Source organism: Pelodiscus sinensis, chromosome 13, assembly GCF_052426305.1.
Source record: "Pelodiscus sinensis isolate ZL-2025 chromosome 13, ASM5242630v1, whole genome shotgun sequence".
Taxonomy (NCBI): Eukaryota; Metazoa; Chordata; order Testudines; family Trionychidae; genus Pelodiscus; species Pelodiscus sinensis.
The window spans coordinates 48,803,185-48,824,825 of NC_143064.1; the positions used below are offsets into that span (position 1 = coordinate 48,803,185).

The 21,641-nt window shown below is 47.9% G+C and overlaps 3 protein-coding genes across 7 annotated transcripts; 2 read left to right on the forward strand and 1 right to left on the reverse strand.

The window, feature by feature from the left end:
• Positions 1 to 79: 79 nt before the first annotated feature.
• Positions 80 to 9,547, reverse strand: BRCC3 (BRCA1/BRCA2-containing complex subunit 3). 2 transcript variants are annotated; one of them, XM_089781703.1, is made up of 8 exons: positions 9,415 to 9,547; positions 7,614 to 7,734; positions 6,677 to 6,763; positions 5,868 to 5,956; positions 4,248 to 4,303; positions 3,177 to 3,308; positions 2,343 to 2,386; positions 80 to 836 (listed from the first exon to the last, which is right to left on the reverse strand). In XM_089781703.1, the coding sequence occupies exons 1-8, from the start codon at positions 9,454 to 9,456 to the stop codon at positions 685 to 687; spliced, it is 723 nt and encodes a 240-aa protein (XP_089637829.1). In that variant the 5' UTR covers positions 9,457 to 9,547; the 3' UTR covers positions 80 to 684. The 2 variants fall into 2 exon arrangements, with proteins under 2 accessions (XP_089637829.1, XP_089637828.1); XM_089781702.1 differs by having other exon boundaries at positions 9,352 to 9,510.
• A 23-nt stretch (positions 9,548 to 9,570) lies between these two features.
• Positions 9,571 to 17,842, forward strand: CMC4 (C-X9-C motif containing 4). 3 transcript variants are annotated; one of them, XM_089781705.1, is made up of 4 exons: positions 9,571 to 9,702; positions 10,487 to 10,640; positions 14,853 to 14,920; positions 16,668 to 17,842. In XM_089781705.1, exons 2-4 carry the CDS (start codon positions 10,624 to 10,626, stop codon positions 16,835 to 16,837), a joined length of 255 nt encoding a protein of 84 aa, XP_089637831.1. In that variant the 5' UTR covers positions 9,571 to 9,702; positions 10,487 to 10,623; the 3' UTR covers positions 16,838 to 17,842. The 3 variants fall into 3 exon arrangements, with proteins under 3 accessions (XP_089637831.1, XP_075797383.1, XP_075797381.1); XM_075941268.2 differs by having other exon boundaries at positions 9,587 to 9,702; positions 10,520 to 10,640; XM_075941266.2 differs by lacking the exon at positions 10,487 to 10,640 and having other exon boundaries at positions 9,636 to 9,702.
• MTCP1 (mature T cell proliferation 1) lies at positions 10,952 to 14,920 on the forward strand. Of its 2 annotated transcripts, none has more exons than XM_075941272.2 (4): positions 10,952 to 13,127; positions 13,232 to 13,402; positions 13,548 to 13,599; positions 14,853 to 14,920. In XM_075941272.2, exons 1-3 carry the CDS (start codon positions 13,008 to 13,010, stop codon positions 13,593 to 13,595), a joined length of 339 nt encoding a protein of 112 aa, XP_075797387.1. In that variant the 5' UTR covers positions 10,952 to 13,007; the 3' UTR covers positions 13,596 to 13,599; positions 14,853 to 14,920. The 2 variants fall into 2 exon arrangements, with proteins under 2 accessions (XP_075797387.1, XP_006111415.1); XM_006111353.5 differs by lacking the exon at positions 14,853 to 14,920 and adding an exon at positions 13,681 to 13,817 and having other exon boundaries at positions 10,954 to 13,127.
• Positions 17,843 to 21,641: the final 3,799 nt, after the last annotated feature.

Here is a 21,641-nt window from a genome sequence, read left to right on the forward strand (position 1 = left end):
TCCAGCCCTGCCCAGCAACCGCTGCAACAGCAGCAAGAGACGCTGGACAGAGGGAGAGCACTCAGACTGCATCACCCAACCTCCTTGCTCACTTTGGGTTTCTTTATTTGGTTAGAAATACAGATGTCCTGGCTGCATCTACCCCCACCTTGCACACATGCAAGAGTAGGCCATCAGTAAGCCACACAGCTACTAGACATCAGCCACTACCTGTGAGCTGGAGCTACCAAATGGAGGCAGAATTGGTAGTATCTTAGGCCCGGCAGCACTCCCCCGTCTGACCAGGATTAGCAAATTGCTTGATGTAATTAGCACAGTCACAACCTGTAGAAGTGCAGCTATTACCCCACCCATGACCTCTAGTTCTAGGCTCCTAGAATACACAAAAGGGGAACAGTTCTGTGATGAGCAACAGGGGATAGAAGAACCAAATATAATCACTACGTATCCCCCTGCCAGAGCTGGGGTGTGGCCGGATTGGCCCGTGCAGTGCTGTGGTGCACTTGGAGAGTGAGCTTCTCACACTGGTAGCACAAGGCTTTGCACGTGAGTCAACTTGTGGAAGGACTCTTGGAGCAGTCGCTTGGCGAGAAGAGATGTACAGCTAGCACTGTCACAGGAAGGCAAGACAAACCACTTCAGCCACGTCATGCCTGTCCAATCCGATTGACTGGTGTTTCCTCTTCACTCCAGGGCAGCTAGTTCTTCCATGAGCTCCACTTTCTCCCGCTGCAGCTCCTGTACCCGCTGTTTGTTCTGCTCCAGCCTGTCCTCCAGCCACTGCAGGAGGGGGCCACTGATGGCAGACATCTGGCTGCAGAGATTTTTGGTGAACACTGGAAAAGACAAAAACTACATGGCAGCGGAGGAGGCAGACTCTCTTCCCCAGGAGGCAGAACTGCAAAGCTTACACTGAAAGGTTTCACCACAGTGTTTCACACTGAGACATCCTGGATCCTTACAGGAAAGGGTTAAACAACAGCTACCAGTCAGAGGGGGAGTTGGGAGAAAACGTATACAATTGATTTAGCCCTGAGTTTTACATGCCATTTTCTATTGTATGTCCCTAAAGACACCTAAACAGGCTACAGGAGACTGGCTGTTTTTCATTGTCCATAGGGGGAAGGGTACCCTCTATTTTACACTCAAAGTCAGATACGCCATTGGCCTCCTTGCAGTAGAACACTGCTCCATCCTGCAGAGATCAGAGTTAAAGAGAACGGGACTAAAGCAGCCTACTTCCAGCCATGGCGTACAGAAGCCGGCACTGGTGCAATTTGCATGCCGAAGCGCCAGATGTCCACAGCCCACTTTACGCTCTTTCATTTCTGGACCAACATGGCGCTAACATTACTCTGGAGGGAATTCTGCTAAAATTGTCTGCCCCCAACGTTTGAAAATTCTGCACAATGTGCCACCAACTAAACTGCCACCCTGGATCACAGACCACTGGCTACAGGGAGGTGGCAGCTCTCCCTGCAGGGTCCCCTCAGTCGTGAGGTTGAACCCAACCCTGACCCAGAAACATCCTGGGGCCCTGCCCCTCTGCACCAGGCATGCCAGGGGTGGGCAGGCAGGTTCAGCCATGGCGGGGCTGAGTGGGGTATGATCCAGGTGTGGGGTTAGAGGGTTCTTTGTGGGACAATCAGAGTCCAGGCAGCTCAGGGGTTGTGGAGAGCTGCAAGGGCAATGAGGCTCTGCAGTGAGACCCAGGTGAAGGTGGCTGCGGCTCAGAGGGAGGGGAGACTGGGGCTCAGCAGTGATTTCTCTTTCCATTGGCTGCTCCAGGCCCCCGAAACAAGGCACCTGAACTACTGGGGGAGATTTCTTTCACTCCCCATTAGGAAGTGAAACATCTGCAGGGGGCAGGAATTCAGCACCCCCGCTGTGGGGCAAGATTCCTCCAGGAGTACTCTGCGATGAGGCCATGCTACAATAGCCACATCCAGTTCTACAACCATTTAAACCCAATGGATCAACTGAAGGAGGCCACCCAGTTCATTCCATTTGAGAGTCAGTTCCCCAGCCCCCCAAACGCCAGAAAGTTAACGAATAATTTGAACTTCCCTAGCCCCATTATAAGAGTGGCCAAGCTTGAAGGGAGCTCTCGGAGGTCAGCCAAGCTGCAGAGCAAGACAGGAGTTACACAGCAAGATCAAAACAGAAGGCTAAATTTGGGCAGAATAATCAAGCCATACGCTGGCTCAATGCCCAAGGTTGCCAAGTGAACACAGGGTTACAATCCACAGAGCTAAACACGGAGATCTGCTGCCCTCTAGAGGCAGGCCCAGAACGACTATTTCCCAAGACCAGATCCTTATTCCCAGCAGAGGAACTCTTACCTGAGCCATTGTGAATCTTGGTTACAGAGTCGAGATGGGTGAGGCTAAAGGCAAGAACAGAACGTAGCTGATGACAAGGCAGCATGAACAGAATGTGAGGTGATCCAGAATAATGGAAAACAGCCACCCACAAGTCTAGAACCACAGGCATTTGGGGACTGCTCGTCCTTACTTAATGGGAATTCCACTGCATTGACCACGCCATATCAAACCAGGTATTACGAGGAGTATCATGCATTCTTCATGCTGAACCCACAGACAGAATTGCTGTCCCGCTTGCACGAGCATTTTATTAGCATGTGGTCTTATTTCCTACACCCCTTTCCTTCAGACCAGCCTTTTTCACCTCTACCCATTTTGAGAACTAGGATCATCAGAGGACCATGCAATTGCCTATCATACTATGCAGGCGCCTTGCTCTTTTCTGTGCTGGGGGAGAGCTGCTAGCTGTAGCTTCTCCAGCCTCTGGGCATGGGGCCTGAGCTACAGCCCACTTCGCAAGGAGGTGCAGCCTCACTGGGCTCACAGAGGAAAATTTTGGAACAGCTGTTTGAAATTAGCCCCCCTGCAGAGGCACCGTAGGGAGCAGGAGTCATTAGCCAGACTACAAGCACATATGGTGAAGAGCCAACCGTTAGGACTGGGAGCTAGCTCCAAGGTCTCTCATGGCAGCAGGTGTCACTAACCCGTCTGCTTCCTAGACGTGGGCTCTGCTCAGGATAAAGGACTATGAAGGTCGAGCTTATTAACTGTGAAAGCCTCGGTCATCAACTAGCCCCTCGGGTGCTATGGAAGGGAAGTGACCCCGACCCCGGCCCCGGCCCCTACCCATACCTGTGAATTCTCCTGTATGCATCTTGCTCCTCCTGGCACAAGATCTTGGGCAGCTCCACCGCCGATTCCAGACATACTTTCCCAATGGTGTCATGGGGAACCACATGGATAGGAATTTCAATCCTCTCATACCTGCAGGGTGATGACGTGCAAGTTACCGCCCCTACCCTTGTGGTCTGCTACTTTCAACAGTCAGCACTGCCATCTGGCAGGAACGGCTTGCCCCCCGTCACAGCACCACAGCTGTGCTGCTGGGATGGCTTGTCGTGTGGCCTGACAGACGAGAAGCAGTTTGCATTGGCTTATGAATGGAAAGAGGAGCTAAGACGTCAGCATTGTGGACACCTCCTGATAAGCATATGAATATGGAGGGCCCTATGGCTTGGATTCCCCTTTAGAAAGGTGTCCACTTTCAAGCAGGAAATGAGGCCTTCTGTAGACATCCATAATTACTGGCATGAACACAACACTTAGTTCTATGTTCAGATGATCATCTGTAATCTTGTCACAAACCAATTCTACAAGCCAAATACACAGAGAGGAGTTAGAATTGAAATTGTGGATGAATTGTAATTCCCACACTGATAATGGATGGCTGGGACATTATCAACCTAACATTCAATGAAGGTGCTAACAGCTCTTTGTCTGTGTAGATTCTTGGGTTAGTATCCTTCCTATCTAACTGCTATCCTATGATCCGTAACTGCTTCTTTTAACTATCCAATCTTTAGGTGCTTATAGGTTACCAGTTCTGCCGACTTGTTTTTCCCTTTGATATTTTCATACCCTCTGCTCCTTGTTTCTCACCCCTTTCCTTTTTTTTCCCCGCCTTCCCCCTTCTCCCCTATATATTTTGGGTCTGCACATCCTAAACTCACAACTCCGGTCATCTGAAGAAGTGGGCGGTGCCCACGAAAGCTCATGATACCATCGACATGTTTTGTTAGTCTGCAAAGTGCTACCAGCCCATTGGTTGTTCAAGCTTATCAGTAATTGTTCAAGTTAACCAAAGAAAGCGGAGGATAAAAAGGAGACTGATCACTGACTTAAATCTTTTCAGACAGTACTTACTCGGAGCTCTTCTGAGCCTGAATTGACTGGAAGCAGGTGTAGAGTATCCGGCCCGTCTAGAAGAATCAGCAGAAACAAACACCAGACTATGTGAATGAGAGCGCACCTAAAATCCCAACTTTCAAATACAGGTTGGACCTCCCTGGTTGGCTTGGTCAGGACCTGACCCGTCCCGAAGGACAGACTTTGACAGGCCAGGGGAGATGTCCACTGCCACGAGCCAGCCAGCCCCCCGGCCTCTCCTCTACTCTGCTGCTGCCGGCCCCAGACTGCTTTTGGCAGCTGAAGTTCTCTGGCCCTGGCCCGCACTGCTGTGTGGCGCCAGATTTCCCCAGCCCTGCGCTGACATAGGCAGCTGGGCTTCTCCGGCCCCCAACTCTGCACTGCCGCAGGTGCCTGGAATTCCCCAGCCCTGTGCTGCCATAGTCTGCCCAGATTCTCTGGCCCAGCACTGCTGTGGGGCTCCTCTGGCCCCACTGTTCCCAGCTGGGCTGGTGGCCCTCCTGCCATTAGGCTCTAAGGCTCTCTGGTACAGGAGCATCCGTGGCATTGCTAGACCAAAGAGTGCCGATTTTCAGAGGTGCAACCCATAATGCTTTTCCGGATGGGTTCAAATGTACCATTTCTTGGTGAGGCAAGAGGCAAAAATTCATAAGAAACAAATAGTAAGTCACCCACTACCGACTCTTAACTAGAACATAAAACTTTTAAATCAGAATCATCTGATTAAACCAACAAAAGCCGGGAAAAGCTGGTTAAAGACATTTCCTTCCCATCTTGTCCCAGTATGCCTCTCACAGGGGACAGTGATGTTAGATAAAATACTCTGAAATAGTTAGATACAACAAGCCTGAAACACAGGAGAACATAAGCCTATGCTGAATGGAACGTGTTATTGTGGTGCAGAAAGTTACCTTCTTTATGCCCTCATGAGCACACCATAATCACTGTCTGGTCCTACCAACCCTGTAAACATAAACCTATTAACCTATCATTTTCCATCAGGTTTTCTTGCTACATTTGCCAGTTATAAATTGGAGTTAAACACGTTTGCTTCCTTCAGAATATCTTCTCTACCAACATTAAACTGTAGCACTGAATAGGGATGTAAGAGTGTAGCCATGTGAATGGGTATGAGATAAGCATAAGCTTATCGGTTAACCCACATGGCTCCACATAGCTCTTGTTCCAGCTCCTGGGGAGTCACATGCCACCCTGTACTGCTGCCTCTGATACAGAGGCAGCAGGACAGCAGCTGACTCCCCAAGAGCAGGATGACAAGTGGGAGCCAGTGGACACCAGCTCCTGGGGAGCTGGCTACTGCCTCGCGTGTAGCCATATAACTGCTGAAATGTTCAGCAGCTATACGCTTATTCAGTTACAAATATATTCAACATTAGGAATATTAGAACGTGTGTAACTGAACTAGCCTGCAGGTTAGCTCACATCTGTGCTGCATTTATATTGCTCACATTCCAGCAGGCCTCTGACGCAGCTTCAGAGTGAACCCATATTGCAGATACCATTCAGGATTAAGTATAAAACTTCAGCGCTGCATCAAAGCTGAAGCTTCAGACTGGTATTTGAAGGGTTTCTTCTCTCTATTTACAAGTTGCCTACCTTTGTGTTCTTGTCCTCAATGAAACAGGAAAAGATGAGCCCCACAAAGCCCTGGTCCATCATCTGATACATGGCTTGAGTGCGAACATCTGAAGGCATGAATAAGAACAAAATAAACAAGCGGCTGCTAAGCAGAGAAGGACTATTCCAGTCACCAAAAGCACCAGGCAAAGACATGCCACCTTCCCAGATGCCACTCTCTAGTTTCATCCTAGTCAAATGGATATTTTGATTTTTTTTGTTTGTTTCTTTAAAAAAATCTCTCCCCAGGTCCCCAAAAACACCCAACTTTAAAGGAATATTTAAAAATTTCCAGTAACTGGACAAATACAAAGCAACACTAAAATGCTAGGATTCTAGCTTTAAAACCCATCTATAAAAATTGCAATAAGAAATAATGAAGTAAAACATCCACCTGATAACATGTATCTAGACAGGCAGAACAAAGCTGCAACCATACACCCAAGAAGGTATAATTATGAACATCTCAGAGGTACAAATAATCTTCATTCCCAAGATGTTGGAAACCCTGAGGTTCTACTCTACAACTAGGGGAAAAAAAAGACATCCAAGAGCTTTGAGTATCTCTTTCGGTTTCTTGTGTTTCTGGTTGCAGCTCTGACCTTCCAGTCTTGAAGAACACCTATGAGAACAGACTGACTACCTTCCAAATCCAGAGGACTTCCCATTTTAGATCATTTGAAGGTAGGGGAAAATTAAAAAGTCTAAAAGCATCATTTAACAAGAAAAGAAATGAGACGCACAATAAAGCACATATCCATATGAACCTCTGGGCTGACACTCCTTACCTACATGAGATGGCCAGACAGTTATGTGTGGATGAGAATGATACCAGCCCACAACTCTCATGGGACGTCCTGTCATCTCAGCCAACCTGTGTGTCAGTCAAGGTGCTTTCAAAACAGCGAGACAGCAGAAGAGACTACAGATCCCTTGTACAAGTTAAATAATAAGCACGTGGCAGAATTCAAACAAGCATTTAAGGGATAATTTTATACTAATGCATTAAAAAGAAGAACTGGTGATGGTGTTTGCTGGTATGATCTCCCTTGTGGCAACCAATGAACCACTTCAAGGAAGAGTTACATCTATGAGGGTGAACAGAAGCAATGTGCATGTGTATACAGAAATAAAACAACAGATGCTAGAAAAGTACCCAAAGAATCAGACTCCGGTCATTACAAAGATTGCACTTCAAAAGGGCTTCTCTACGAGGGGAACTTTCAAATACACTAAAAGTGAAAATACAAGCCTATTAACCTTTAATTTTCCATGAAGTTTTCTTGCTGCATTTGCCAATTCTAAAAGGGAAAAGTGAGCTTTCTTCAAAATACAAAGGCAGTCTTAAAGGAAAACTCCAGGAATTAGCTATAATGTTTTGGATGTTAGACTACATGTCAATTTGCTTCCTCCAGAACATTTTCTCTATTCATATTAAACTGAACCATTGACTATATTTGTGACAAAACCACATGATCAAGAACAAAGGGTAATTACAATATGGTGCCATCACATCATTCAAAAAGGGGGAAAAAAAGACTGCAGCAACGGAGAACTGAAGCACAGCCTCTTAAAGTGAAAGTGAAAAGGCAGAAGGCAACTTTATTTTAACTACAATAATTCAAGTGTGGTACTGAAATCAAAAGGATTTGAGGTCTAGAAATCTTGTTGTTAAACTTCCTAATGACCACAGCCCTTTCTGGCTACAGTCGCTGTAAAAGGATATCTCTGCTTCAGTAGAAGCAGCTGAAAGCTGCTCCGGAGAAATCTCCACTCGATCTTTCCTCTTATCTGAACGGCGCAGGATGATCACAGAATGAATATGAACAATTCTACTGGTATCAACCTAATAATAAATGAGGAGGAAGAGTCACTCACTTCTTTCTCAGTGAACCAGCTTCCCAGTGACGGCACTGCTACCACGTCTTTACCAACCCGCCTCCCCCCCCCCCCACACACACACTTTCTCTTAAAACATAGGGACAAGTGGGTTGTTTTTCCTAGGTTTTCATTTCAGAAACCATGAATTTAAAATTCTTGAAAATTATGAGTTGAGGGTGTCACAGCAATCTCAGAGCAGAATTGGCAAAAGTGGCTGATTGCTGAAAAGAGAGCCAAGACAGGAGTAGTCCATTGTAGACTTGGAGAAAAGCGAGGCACATGTTACAGAGATGTTCTTTTAAATGTTTATACAGAATATGTCTATGCTATGCCAGCTTTGGTCATTGCTATTAAGTCTTCACTTCCGTGACAATCAGGTTCACTCAAGAAAATAGCAGGTTTGCTTTTTGTGCATAGCTTCATCACACACTTTTTTTTGCATATGATGCTTTTAGGGTTGATCAGAGCATGAGAAGTCTACTAAACACCCCACTGCTCAGAAACTAAGTCTACTTGTCAAATCAAAACACACAGGTGCCCCCAAGTCATGCCCTTTCCTGAAGGCCAGATGCTCACCTGCTGCTTTGACTTCGAACATGCAGCAATGGTCCCTGTTGGCTAAACTCTGCACATTCCCCTTCCCTGCCCATTAATGCTAGTGCTCAAACAAACAGTAGTCAATGCTGCATCCAGAGCACACACCTAATCAGTTAGCATTTCGTCACCCATCCCCCAATTCTGTGCTGTCCCTCAACTATTAAAGCAAAGCCTCAGAACAGAGAAGAGCTAATGTTCATTTCCATGCATCACCAACCTGGGGAGCGACTACCTCATAGAACAGAGGACATCTGCACACTCACCTGCTCGCAGCACCCAAATGTCCTATGCGAGGTGTGCGACTACTCACAAGCACCCTCCCTCCCGACACAGAGCTTTCGGTTGGAAGAGGGAATGTGGGCTCCCACCCCGGCAGGGCACATTAGCTTACCAATATCAGAGGCCCCAGAACTGTGTCCCTCGCTTATAGGCATATGCCATTCCCTGGTCCATACTGGGGGGGTGGAGCCTGACACCCCAGCAGAGGTGGCGGAGCCCGGACCGCACGGGGGGGGGGGAGGAGAGGGAAGGGGGCCGGTCCGCACGGGGGGGGGGGGGGGGGTGAAGGAGAGGGCGGGGCCCGGTCCGCGCGGGGGGGGTGAAGGAGAGGGCGGGGCCCGGTCCGCACGGGGGGGGGGGGGAGGGTGAAGGAGAGGGCGGGGCCCGGTCCGCACGGGGGGGGGGGGGGAGGGTGAAGGAGAGGGCGGGGCCCGGACCGCACGGGGGGGGGGGGGAGGAAGGGCGGGGCCCGGTCCGCACGGGGGGGGGGGGGGAGGGGGTGAAGGAAAGGGCGGGGCCCGGACCGCACGGGGGGGGGGGGGCGGGGGGCGGGGGCGGGGCCGGTCCGGGGGGGGGGGGGGTGAAGGAAAGGGCGGGGCCCGGACCGCACGGGGGGGGCGGGGGCGGGGCCCGGACCGCACGGGGGGGGGGGGAGGGGGAGGGGGGGGAGGGGGCGGGGCCCGGACCGCACGGGGGGGGCTGGTACCTCCCCGATGCAGAGCCCCATGACCTCCTCCTTCTCAGTGCTCAGCGCGTGGTTGAGACACACCAGGAAGGCGTCGGCCTCCAGGTGCACCGCCTGCACCGCCATCTTGGAGCGCCGCCCCCAGCCCGGAAGCGCGGGGCACGCGCCCCCAAGAGCTGGTGCGCCCTGGCCAATGGCAGCGCAGCCAAGCGCTAGGGCCGGGGCACTTCCGGTCCGGCTGTCGGAAGAGCCCGGCCACGCGCCGGCGCCGAGGCGGTTCGGTTCCGGAGCCCGAAGTGCCCGCGGCTGCGGAGGGCAGGGGCTGGGCTGGAGCGGCGAGCGCTGGCGGCCGGGGCCCGGCCGGGGCCGCAGGTAGGTGGCTCGGGCGGCGCAGCCGGGGTCCCGGTGGCTCCGCCGGGGCAGGGCCGAGCCCCGGCCTGGTTGTGCGCAGGCGGCGCTGGCCTGCCCTTAGCACGGCCCGGGCAGCGCAGGGCTCCCGCGGGGGCAGGCGGCTCAGGCCGGCGGGGCAGCACCCGACAGCCCCTGGCCCGGCGCTGCAGCTAAGCACTCGCAGTGTCGCACGGCACAGAGCGCTTAGCCCCCGTGCACTGTAGCCCTGGCAACCTCTGAGATGCAGCCGGGGTGCCCCCTTGTAGACTCGGGACCGAACCCATCTGAAGGGCTGATACATTGTGTTTGTCACACGGGCTAGACCTCCTACCAGCCATTTCCATGAAAGCTGCCAGTGCCCGGGGACTCCTTTAAACTTCAACGGCCTGATACTGAGATGGGCTGAACATCTGCACTCCTTTCTGCAAACATATTGATTAGGACGTAGGATCAATGATGACAGATCAGTTCATTAATTCTGCAAATATCAGACTGGGTAATGATTCCATTTAGAATGTGGAACAATATGGGATCAAACTGCAGAAAATAAGGAAGAGTTCTCATATTGTAAAATAAATAGTAAGTAACCTTAAGTCTCCTTTCTGCTGCTGTAAGCTGTTTGCCTTCTCAGTAGAATCAAGATTAGAGTTTTGTATGTTTTCTCTCCAAGTTATTTTCAAGGTTTTAGGTATGAATTTTCCTGCTCTTTACTTTTTTCAGATTACGTACATGTTTCTCTCCTGTGTTTGCTTTCTCGTTTTTAAAGAAAAACATTTCTTACTCCAATTCCGGTTGACAGATATCCACGTCCTCAAGACCACAGCTATCTCTAATTTGGCATCTTGTTGGCAGTCTCATACAAGAGGGCCAGGACTCAGTGGGCCATGGAGACTGAATTAACCTATGGAATTCTGGGCGGGGTAAGAGCACATTTGTGGGCCAGTAAACAGTCTGGAAGCAAGTGCAAGTCTGTGGGCAAGAAGATAGAAAGGTACCAATCAACTGGCACTTCTCTGTCACTAACTTGCCCACAGAATGGCTATGTCTAGACTGGCATGATTTTCCGAAAATGCTTTTAACAGAAAAGTTTTCCGTTAAAAGCATTTTCAGAAAAGAGCGTCTAGATTGGCACGGACGCTTTTCCACAAAATCACTTTTGCGCAAAAAAGCCCTGATTGCCATTTTCGCGATCGGGGCTTTTTTGCGGAAAACAAATCTGAGCTGTCTACACTGGCAAAAGTTTTGCGCAAAAGGACTTTTGCCCAAACGGGAGCAGCATAGTATTTCCGCAAAAAGCACTGATTTCAATAGGAGGTCAGTGCTTTTGCGGAAATTCAAGCGACCAGTGTAGACAGCTGGCAAGTTTTTCCGGAAAAGTGGCTGATTTTCTGGAAAAACTGGCCAGTTTAGGCACAGCCAATGAGTTTTTACTTTATTACACTCCCAGACTAAAAGGGAAACTTGCACAGCTATTTCCCATTCTGTACCTTCCACTAGCACCACAATCATACCAAATAAATATTAATCTTTATTTTTTAATTCCAAGCATAATCTAATATTTGTAAACTTAAAAAACAACAAATGGTCTGGTAGCACTTTATAGGCTAACAAAACACGTAGCTGGTATTATGAGCTTTCATGGGCACAGCCCACTTCTTCAGATGACCAGAGTTTTATTTGTAGACTTTGCAGATGTTGCAGTCACATTACCTTCTGCTGTGATCTAAATGAATCAGTACTTAGATGATAGCCCACCAAGGAAAACCCAGATGCTGTAGGAAGTAGAGCTGGTGGTCCAATCATGTCAGTCAGTAGTGAACTGAACTGATACCCCAATGTGGTAGTGGGGGAACCATGCTATTGGAGGTTCTGTCTTTCAACTGACATATAAAATCAAGCTCTTGAGCACTTGTGGTCATTATGGAGTAAGGCAGTAGTATCCTGGCCAGATTCCAACTTGGATAATTATGTTCTACTGACTTAGGTGTACCGTGGTCGTTTCCACATATCAGTGTTGGACAAAGTGATTTCTGCGCATTTCTGTGAATCAGTTCAATTCTGTAAAACGCCTTGTGATCTTCCAGAATGAACATGAACGGTGTGCTAGCAATACCACCGTATCCTTTAGAGATTGTTCGACCAGGCCTCATGTTGAATGACTTCATTCCTGATTTCCTTGAAGTGCCAATGCTCCAATTCATTTAGTATTTCTGAGGTGACCTGGATAGCAAGGGACTGTATTATCCCTCATATGTTGCATAGAGACAGTTAATGTTTTCTTTCACTGAACACTTCTCTCATTTGTTTGTACCCAGATTTGCTTACTTACATGCAATGTTTGCCGTGTACACCCACAAGTTTTCTGGGTGAGATCACAGTATTTCACTGGGAAATTGCTTCTGGTTTATATCCAGAAGGCGTTACACTGATTAGTTCTTAATTCTTTTCCTCCACATTAAAAATAGAACTAAGAATACACTGTTTTGGTTGCCTCATGTAGTTCTAAAGAGTCACTTTCTTGACCTTCAATATGCTAACCAGTCTTCAGTGGGCTGATAAACTTGCTGTTAAACAAGAATCCTAAAGAAAAAGCCACCTCAGTGACTAACGTTCTGTTGCCCACACTGGTATTGACAACCCTTCAAATTAGGAGCTAAGATCTGAAATGCACAAAGTAGTAATGGCTATTCACAAGAAGCTTGTAAATGGGCAGCTCTCCCAGCCTTTGACAGAGATCTGATGATTGCGAGTGGTAGCACTACAAGTGCGGATGACCTGCAGAGCTGTATGCTGTATAGGCAGGATTGTTTCTGGAACGATGCTGGCTCTTTCTAAGCTACTTTCGCCTCTTGTTGGTTGCCAGACCTGCCTTTGGGAGCATGAACACCACTGGCTCTGGACTCTTGTTTAAAGACACTTTGTAAAATAATATATTGTGTGCACAATGCCTGTTTCTTCACTACAACTATTAATAGAAAAAGTATCACTGATTGTAAAGAGATACAATGATGGTTATATAGCGCCTTTCATCCCAAACCTTGCAAACTATGAACAGCCATGTATGCCCCAAAGTGTGAGCATTTCATGACATTTGGATATCTTCCGAGCTTCCTGCATTGACTTTTGGGTATATTGCTAGTGACTCTTTGCGAGCACATAATGGCGTCTTTGAACCCAGGTAGTTTTCAGGCCTAACAGTTTGCTCCATGAATTTGTTCAGAACTGAGGGGAAACATGCGTGTGTCCTGTGTGTTGATGCTGCATGCCTAGTGGAAGTGTCCTAACACATGGTTGAGGGAATGGCAGAAGGAGGGGACGCCGGGGCTCCGCCCATCCATCTGTGGGTGCGACGGGTAGGCGTCTACTGTGATGAACGCCGTAAAACATGGCTCGTGGCTGTGGAAGAGGCAAGTGACTTTCAAGCTTCTCAGTGATCAGAGTTCTGATATTGTGGATATCTTTACTGCATTGCTAATAAATAACTAGTCTTCTCTTGTGTTCTTTCCCCTAGGAGGCAGGCACCCTGAGGGCCCGGATTCAACGAGTTCGGGTTCCCCTGGGTGAGGCGTTGCGACCCAGCCAACTTCCCCCATCACAGCTGCCTCACATGTGGCAGCTTTCCGAGGGCGAGCGGTACAGGGACAGTAACTCTCGTGTTTGGCAGATACAGCACCACCTAATGGTAAGGCTGGTGGCAGGCCTGAGTCAGTCGTGTTGGTGAAGTCCTTGAGGAAAGGCTCTGTAGAAGGGCAAAGGCTTATTATTTGTATAGAGGTATATTAGCTCTTTGCCACAGTGGTTTAGGGTTCTGAACTTGTCTTTTACAGATTGGGGGAGTTGAAGAGCTGCTGCTTAGACTCATGCCTGGTGATTAACCTGGTAAGTGTTGCCATTTCCCCTGTCTCTTACTCTTCTTTAACTATCTGTGGTGGTCCTTTAATATGAATTTTTGTCTTTCAGGAGCGGTGACTCTTGGAAGATGTCCCTGTTTGTTTTGTACAATAGATGATTCTCCCACCGCTGAGGTGGGAGGTGGCAGCTGCTTAACAGCACACAGCAGCACCACACAAGAGTTTAGGACAGGCAGTGACGAAGACTATCATGTCCAGTTGAAACTGCAAGGGGCAGTTTTAGGTAGGCAGAATGTAATTTCCCTGACGGGAGTTTGGCCAGGATACTGGGGCCAATGCCCCATCTGTTTTGCAAAGCGCCGTAGGATTGTTAATGACCATGAGTGTCCTCTCCACAAGACAGCACCTCAGCATCCCCTAGTACTGGCTGGGGACTTTGGCTTAATGGTGGCTCAACTGGAAGAGTGATGGTCCAACACTGCTTCCTGCAGCATCGGCATTTTCTTTGGCGTCTCCCATACAGCTACTGACCCCCCTCTGTGTCTGCTTTCCTTTTGATCTCAAAGTGTCATGATGGCAGTCAGGTTACATTTGGCGTCCAAAGCCTTGTTTTAAGAAGGCTTGAATCCAATAGGGTTGCCTGCAGCATTTTTTGCTCAGCTCTTTTAATCTACCAATTGCCAAAACATTTCCTTAAAAAGAGGCATACTTTTTTAGGGTCACACAAAACGCTTTTGTTTATAATTCCTTCTCCACAGGCAGTTCTATGACACATGCTGTGTCCTAGCAGTGCCACTCACTGCAGCAATGCTGGTACATCAGGAGTTGTTTGAGCATAATACACTTTACCTGAATTGAACTGTTAAACAGCCATGTTCATTTAAGCATCCTTCAGATTCAGTGAGGGTGAGCATTAGATTTGACCATCTTCAGGTTTTACAAGATGAGGCCTTTAAGATTACCCATCATCCATTTTTCATTCCTTGCCTAACTTTAGCTGTCCCCAGTGACATTCTAGGGTTTGTAAAGCACTCTTGCCCGCTGGGCCAGTGGAGGACGAGAATAGGGTGAAGGCTCTGTGGTTAGCCTGTGGGGATAAGGGATTTTTTGTATATCTCGCAGTAATCCTAAAGGAGCAGACTACCTTTGAATGGGGACCAGTTATCCATTGTGAGGAGGGTGCACGAGCAGGAAAACAGAGCTCCGTAGGGTCTAAAGCCTTAGCCCCTAGAGAAAACCCATGCCCCACTGTTTGTACAGTAACATTTTCTGTCATTCTAGTTCTGTGGATATGCCCCTGAAGGATCCCTGCCAGAAACAAGCCTGTGAAATACAGAAATGCTTGCAAGGTACTATGTGCAATCTTTTTTGGGGGGGAGGGGTGGGGGGAAGGTTTTTAGTTTTTATATTTAGCCCCATCCCCCTTTCTGTCTGGCAAAAGGAAGATGGCAAGGACACAAAATGACTTAGTGGCAAATGTAAGGCAGGTATAAAATCAGATTTAAATATCCCCACATTGCCTTTGATTTAGTGTAACTGGACTCCACTACTGTATGACCGAAGAGTTTGTTACAATAAAGGACAGTACTTCTCTGTATGTCTGGAGAGAGAAGCAGTGATGATAAAGTGTGGGGTAAAGTTTGCATTAACTTGTATTTGCGATGGTGGCATTACTCACACTTGGCAAAGAAAACTGGGCAATTGACAATGACCATACCTTGCAGACACAAGCAAAAGAAACGGTTCCTACTTGTGCCTATATGGCACAGGGGGCTAGCAATGGCCTACATTAATCCCTTGGGCATCTAGTGCCTATGCCGAATGCTCCAAACTTCCTTTGAAAATAACAAGCATGGGGCGTACACACAGTGTATCATACCAAGGGTTTATATGCTGTTTCAACAGGTGCTTCTGGCGTGACTCAGTGCTCATGCCAGGCCAGCAAGCCTTGTGGCAGCTAGCACCTATTTTCAGTCTAGGAATATCTACTTAAATGCCTACTTCTCTTGGCTAACAGGGTGAGTCCCCAGCTAGAGAGGAAAATGCAGGAGAGGCTTTAGGACTGTTGCCTCCTCAGGCCAGCTGTGACGAAAGTAATACTTCCAATTTTCTGAGATAGGATCAGGCCACGCGGGTGATGAAATTGCCCCTATGTGTGTAGTCACAGACACCAGGAGAGGTCCCCCTTTTAGATGGGGAAGACAGTATGTAGAACAGGACAGGGAACCTTTTCTGGGTCAGGAGCCACTGGCCCACAGAAAAATCAATTGGGGCCACGCACAAGCAAGAAGCAAACAAAAAACAAAACCTGTCACTGACATGGCAGAAAGAAAGATGCTTACCCCACCCGTACCACTTGGGCACCAGAGTTCCCCTCGCACTCCAGCTGCTCTGGGGAGTGCCAAGATTCCCCCCAGGGCCGGATTAATTCTTTTGGGGGCTTGGATCTAGGAGATTTTTGTGCCCTCCCCTCTTCCCCCTGGCTCTGGGTGGGGTCAAAATGAAAGGATCAATGTGCAGGAGGGGGCTGCCAGAGAACAGGCTGGTGGTGGAAGTTGGGGTCTGGGTGGACAGGTGCAGGAGCAAGGTGAGAGTGTGGGGTCTGGGTGGGAAGGAGGTAGGGTGGAGGAGGGGGCAGAGGATTGGGGCACTTACCTGGTGCGGCTCCCGGGGGCAGGGTACAGGTGGCTCTGTGCCACCTTGTGCTTACAGGCACTGTCTCCACTGCTCCCCCTGGCCATGATCTCCAGCCAATGGAAGTAGTGGGGGAGACGCCTGCAGGCCTCTGTGCTAAACTCCCCGTACTCCTCGGGAATGTTCATAACAGAAATGTTTGTAACTCTGAACAAAACATTAGGGCTGTTCTTTCAGAAGTGTCAACTGAACATTCACTTAGTAGAGCTTTGAAACTTTGAAGAAGAAAAATGCTGCTTTCTCCACTTGTCCAGAATTCTTAAAACATTCTCCTTCCGGGTTTAATTTATTTTTCAGCAGAGATCCACAATGGAAAAAACGTAACTGGGTTAGATGAACCCCCTTGTTCATGTAGTTTCCTCCCTAGTGCAGGATTAGCATCTCCATTCTTTTATTTTACAGCCAACAACTATCAGGAGGCTAGATGCAAGGCTGTGCTCCAAGAGATGCGAAGATGCTGCGCCCAGTACCCCAAGGGCAGATCCATCTGTTGTTCGGGGTTTGAGAAAGAAGAAAGAGAGAGGGAGACGCACAAGACAGTTTCAGATGGGTTTCATGCAGCACAACAGTAACAGGCTGCAGCTCCAGGCTGTTATGGAGTGTGGGCTGCCAGACAAAGTAGTATGCAAGTGGCAAACAAGAACTCTTCACAGCTAAACCAAGGGGGTTCAGGCTGGAATGGAGGCTACTTTGAGGAATAAGATAATTCATTCTCCAGACCAATAAGGAAACCAGAGAAGACTCCATCATAGAATTAAATGTCTTGTGCTCTGAAATGTAAAATTCAGTACAGTAGATGGGCTGTTCAAACAATTGTGCCTTAGAGTGCATTACATCTCTCAAACATAGTTTGTTTCTGATGCTTAACATGCTCAGTTATCCATTGTCAGAATAAGAATTTGAGGGTGAAATATAAAACTTATTCAGCCTTCACTGAACACAATGCATTAAGCAAGACCATCTTCAAGTAGGTGAAATAGTCCTTTCGTTGGGCCATAGTTTCCTGAAGTGATCTGCTTTTCTAGTGATTAAAGCAAGAACAGGAGTCCGCTCTAGGGTTATTCCCAGCTGGGCCACGGTTCCTCTCTGACCGTAAGTGCCTGTTCCCTCCACTGTGCAGCTAGACTAGATTTGAGTGTTTGGACCACACTGCACAATAGTGCTGGAATGGCCTTAAAGACCCTGCAGAAACATTTTATTTCAGGGACTGCTACAGGAGTAGAATTTATGTAAAATCAAGGTGTTGGTCAGAAATAGATGTTAATGCTTTGCTGAGTGCAGCAGTCTTTTTGTATGACTCAACATCTCTAAGCAATATGACGTGCAGCGAACGTGTGAGCCTACAGTGCCCCTTTGCACATCTGTCATACAAAGCCTAAGCAGTTGAGTGAAATGAGCACCCTGACATGCATAATCAAGCACAACTTAGTTACCAATGTAGGTTTTTAGGAACAGTAACAGACCACTGCAGTTACTACAGGACATAATGGGCAGATCCATCAAAGCAGAGGTGACAGGTCCATTTGTGTTGTGTTCTAAATACCATAATGCAAAATAAATGACTGGCATAATCTGAATTCTCAGTGGGGTACTTATTCCTTTCTGTTTAGATCATAACTTTGCATCTCATTTTATCAGACAGGGAGGCTGATTTCATGACATAGGCCTCACACCCACAAATCTTTGATGGAAGCTGGTGTCTTTCTATCCTGAGCCCGTAACAAATTAACAATGTCAAAGGTTGTTAACTGTTGATAGGGATTATCAGTCCTCACCACCGGAGTACTGCTCCGTTAGCTGTTATCAGACATTTGGCTGTATGCATGTGCTCCTGCTGTGTGCTGCCCACGCTCTGAGCATATAGCCAGCATAGCAGACCCCAGGCAAACCCATGACACAAAATCAGACAAGAAACACCAGGCCAGGTTTGTCAATGAAGCAGCGTCCCAGTTCCCTGGATCAGATGTCCACAGTTATGATAGGATGTGTGCTTGTTGCAATGGACTCAGCTCAGTCAGTAGTGGGACTTTCCACTGAGCCCTAGGCTAGACAAGGCCGCCCCCCTTAAAATACATCTTTACACACAAACGAGGATGCTAACATCTGATGTACCTGGGTGTGCCACCCATTACTTTGTACATGTTGGTTCAATCAAAATACCACTATCCATCGTGCTGTCGTCCTGAACCTGGGTTAGTATGTTCCCATTATTGGAAGGGTGTTGATACCAATGGCTACGTCTAGACTGGCATGATTTTCCGCAAATGCTTTTAACAGAAAAGTTTTTCCGTTAAAAGCATTTGCGGAAAAGAGCGTCTAGATTGGCACAGATGCTTTTCCGCAAAACCACTTTTTGCAGAAAAGCGTCCGTGCCCATCTAGAAGCAGTTTTGCGCAAGAAAGCCCCGATCGCCATTTTTGCCATCGGGGCTCTTTTTGTGCAAAACAATACCGCGTTGTCTACACTGGCCCTCTTGCGCAAAAGCATTTGCGCAAGAGGGCTTTTGCCCGAATGGGAGCAGCATAGTATTTCCGCAAGAACACTGACAATCTTACATGAGATCGTCAGTGTCTTGTGCAAATTCAAGCAGCCAGTGCAGACAGCTGGCAAGTTTTTGTGCAAAAGCAAATGCTTTTGCAGAAAAACTTGCCAGTCTAGATGCAGCCAAGGTGTTTCCAGCAGGGCATTCTGGTACCCCGCTTCTGAAATGTTTGCATGGTTTGTGACTAGTAGCTCTTAGTAATGATGTTAAGGACTAGTTGCTTCCCCCACCCTTTGCTGCCTCTATTAGACAGGCTCTGCATGGTATTATTCCATGGAACCCAGGATCAGCTGGGGAGTCTGACCCCAAGCTCTGCACAGCATTTCCACAGAACCTGGGATCAGCCATGACTTTGTCTTAAGGACATCAGAACTGCCCTATGTGGTCAGACCATGGTCCCACTTACTCAGTTTCCTTTTGACAGTGACCACCACCAGAACTTTGCTGTGGGTGATGAGGTGGGGAAAAGCAATGACGATCTAATGTAAAATCGTCATTGTTTTTCCAGAAAAACTATGCTGCTCCCATTCGGGCAAAAGTCCTTTTCTGGAAAAACTGTTCCAGAAAAGGGCCAGTGTAGACAGCCCAGTAGTCTTTTCTGCAAAAAAGCCCCGATCGCGAAAACGACAATCGGGGCTTTTTTGCGGAAACGCGCATCTACATTGGCACGGACGCTTTTCCGGAAAAGCATCCTGCCAATGTAGATGCGCTTTTTCCGGAAATACTTATAACGGAAAACTGTGCTGTTTTAAGCATTTCCAGAAAAGGGTGCCAGTGTAGATGTAGCCCAGGACACTTAAGGAGCATCTTCCACTCTTAGCTTTGTCCCAAGCATGGAGTTAGCCAAAATGACCAGAGCCACAATAGCCCTCGAGAGACTTATCCAGTTCTTTTTTGAACCAAGTTTTATTTTTGACCATCACCTGATCCTCTGGTGACAGGTTAGTTGTGTGAAAAAGTACTTTTCCTATTTGTATTAAGTCTATTGTGTTAACATTATCAGCTGATCCCTGGGTCTACATATTCTCTGTAAGGGTAAATTACAGATATCTAGTCACTTTGCTTAGCCCTGTCCTCTCCACCCTTAGTCATCTCTAAGCAGATCAGCCTTGCGTATGCTGGTCTCTCTTCATACACAAGCCTTTCTGTATTTTGGATCATTATTGTTGCCCTTCTCTGAATCCTTCCAGTTCCACTCTCTTCTTTTGGAGATGGGAATGCACTACTCACGGTGGATTTACATAGTGGCATTGACAGTTTGTCTTTTCTAGCTCTGTCCTGGTGCTGCCTAACATTATTCACTTTTTCTGACTGCTGCTGCACATTGAGCAGATGTTTTCAGAGACCAATTTATGGGGACATCAAGATCTTTCTTAAATGGTAATATCTAATTTAGAATCTAGCAGTGCGTCTGTAGGTGGGTTTATCCCCCCCCCCCCCCAATACCCTGACTGTACGTTACTTTGTATTTCTTAACACAAATTCATCTGTCAATTCTGTGAGATCCTTTTGTAAGTTACTGCTTCGGTCTTAGCCTGAATAATTCTGTATTATCTGCAAACTTTGCCACCTCACTATTCACCCTCCCTTCTAGATCATTAATGCCTATGCTGAACTGCACAGCTTGATGGAGAATCCTGTTGGTCAGGTTTTGAGAGGAAAAGGTGAACATTTATTCCTACTCTGTTTCCTATCGCTCGACCTCTGAATGAGCCACAAGGCTATGTCTACACTGGCATGATTTTGCGCAAGAACTCTTTTGTGGAAGAGTTCTTGTGCAAAAACTCTTCCGGAAGAGAACGTCTACACTGGCATGTGCCTTTGCGCAAGAGATGTGCTTTTGTGCAAGAGCATCCATTCACTGCAGACACTCTCTTGCGCAAGAAAGCTCTGATGGCCATTTTAACCACAGGGCTTTCTTGCGCAAGAAATTCATGTTGCCTGTCTACACTGGCCTCTTGCACAAGAACAGCTGCACAAGAGGGCTTATTCCTGAGTGGGAGCATCACAGTTCTTGCACAAGAAGCACTGATTTCATACATTAGAACGTCAGTGTTCTTGCGCAAGAACTCGCAGCCAGCGTAGACAGGCAGCAAGTTTTGGCGCAAAAGCGGCCGCTTTTGCGCAAGATCACACCAATGTAGACACAGTCCAAGAGTACCTTCTCTCTTCCCCCTTAACCACTTTGTTTACTTTCACTGTGTCCACTGCAGATGCTTTAGGACAAGTTATTTTGTATCCCCTTCTGCATGTGCAATGGGATGGGGTCTGACCATTGTTCAGTAGGGAGGCTGTACCATGAGTTTGCAGGGGGCTTGTCGGTGTCTTAGCCTGGAGGAGAACTTAAGATCTCTTAGACCTGCTAAGTGAGATTGTACCAACTGCTCCACTAGTAAAAGGAGCAACACTAACCTCGCTAAGCCAGGGTCCCTTATGGGAATGTTACCTTTGAGGTCCACATTTAGCCAGACCCAGAGAAATGCATGAAGTCATAGGATAGCCCCCAACAGGCTCCCATTGGGCTCTGGCTGGCTATAGGAAAGGCAGCTTGTTAGCAGCCCAGAAATAGAGGGAGAAGGTTGGAGAAAGTCCCTTGCACAGCCAATGTGAACTAAAAGCTAGCGCTCAGGTAAGACCCAACTTACCCATGTCTGCCTTGTGACTAGCAGCTGCACAATAGGTCTCCCAATTAAACCCTCTGCTGATACCGAGACCCAGCTCCCCAAAGGTATTTAAGAGCCTCATTCATTGGTTTCCCAAGCATCTGTGATGATCTGGGCCTTCCTCCCAGAGGTGTCTCCCCCAGACTGTTACGGTACTGGATACTACTCTAG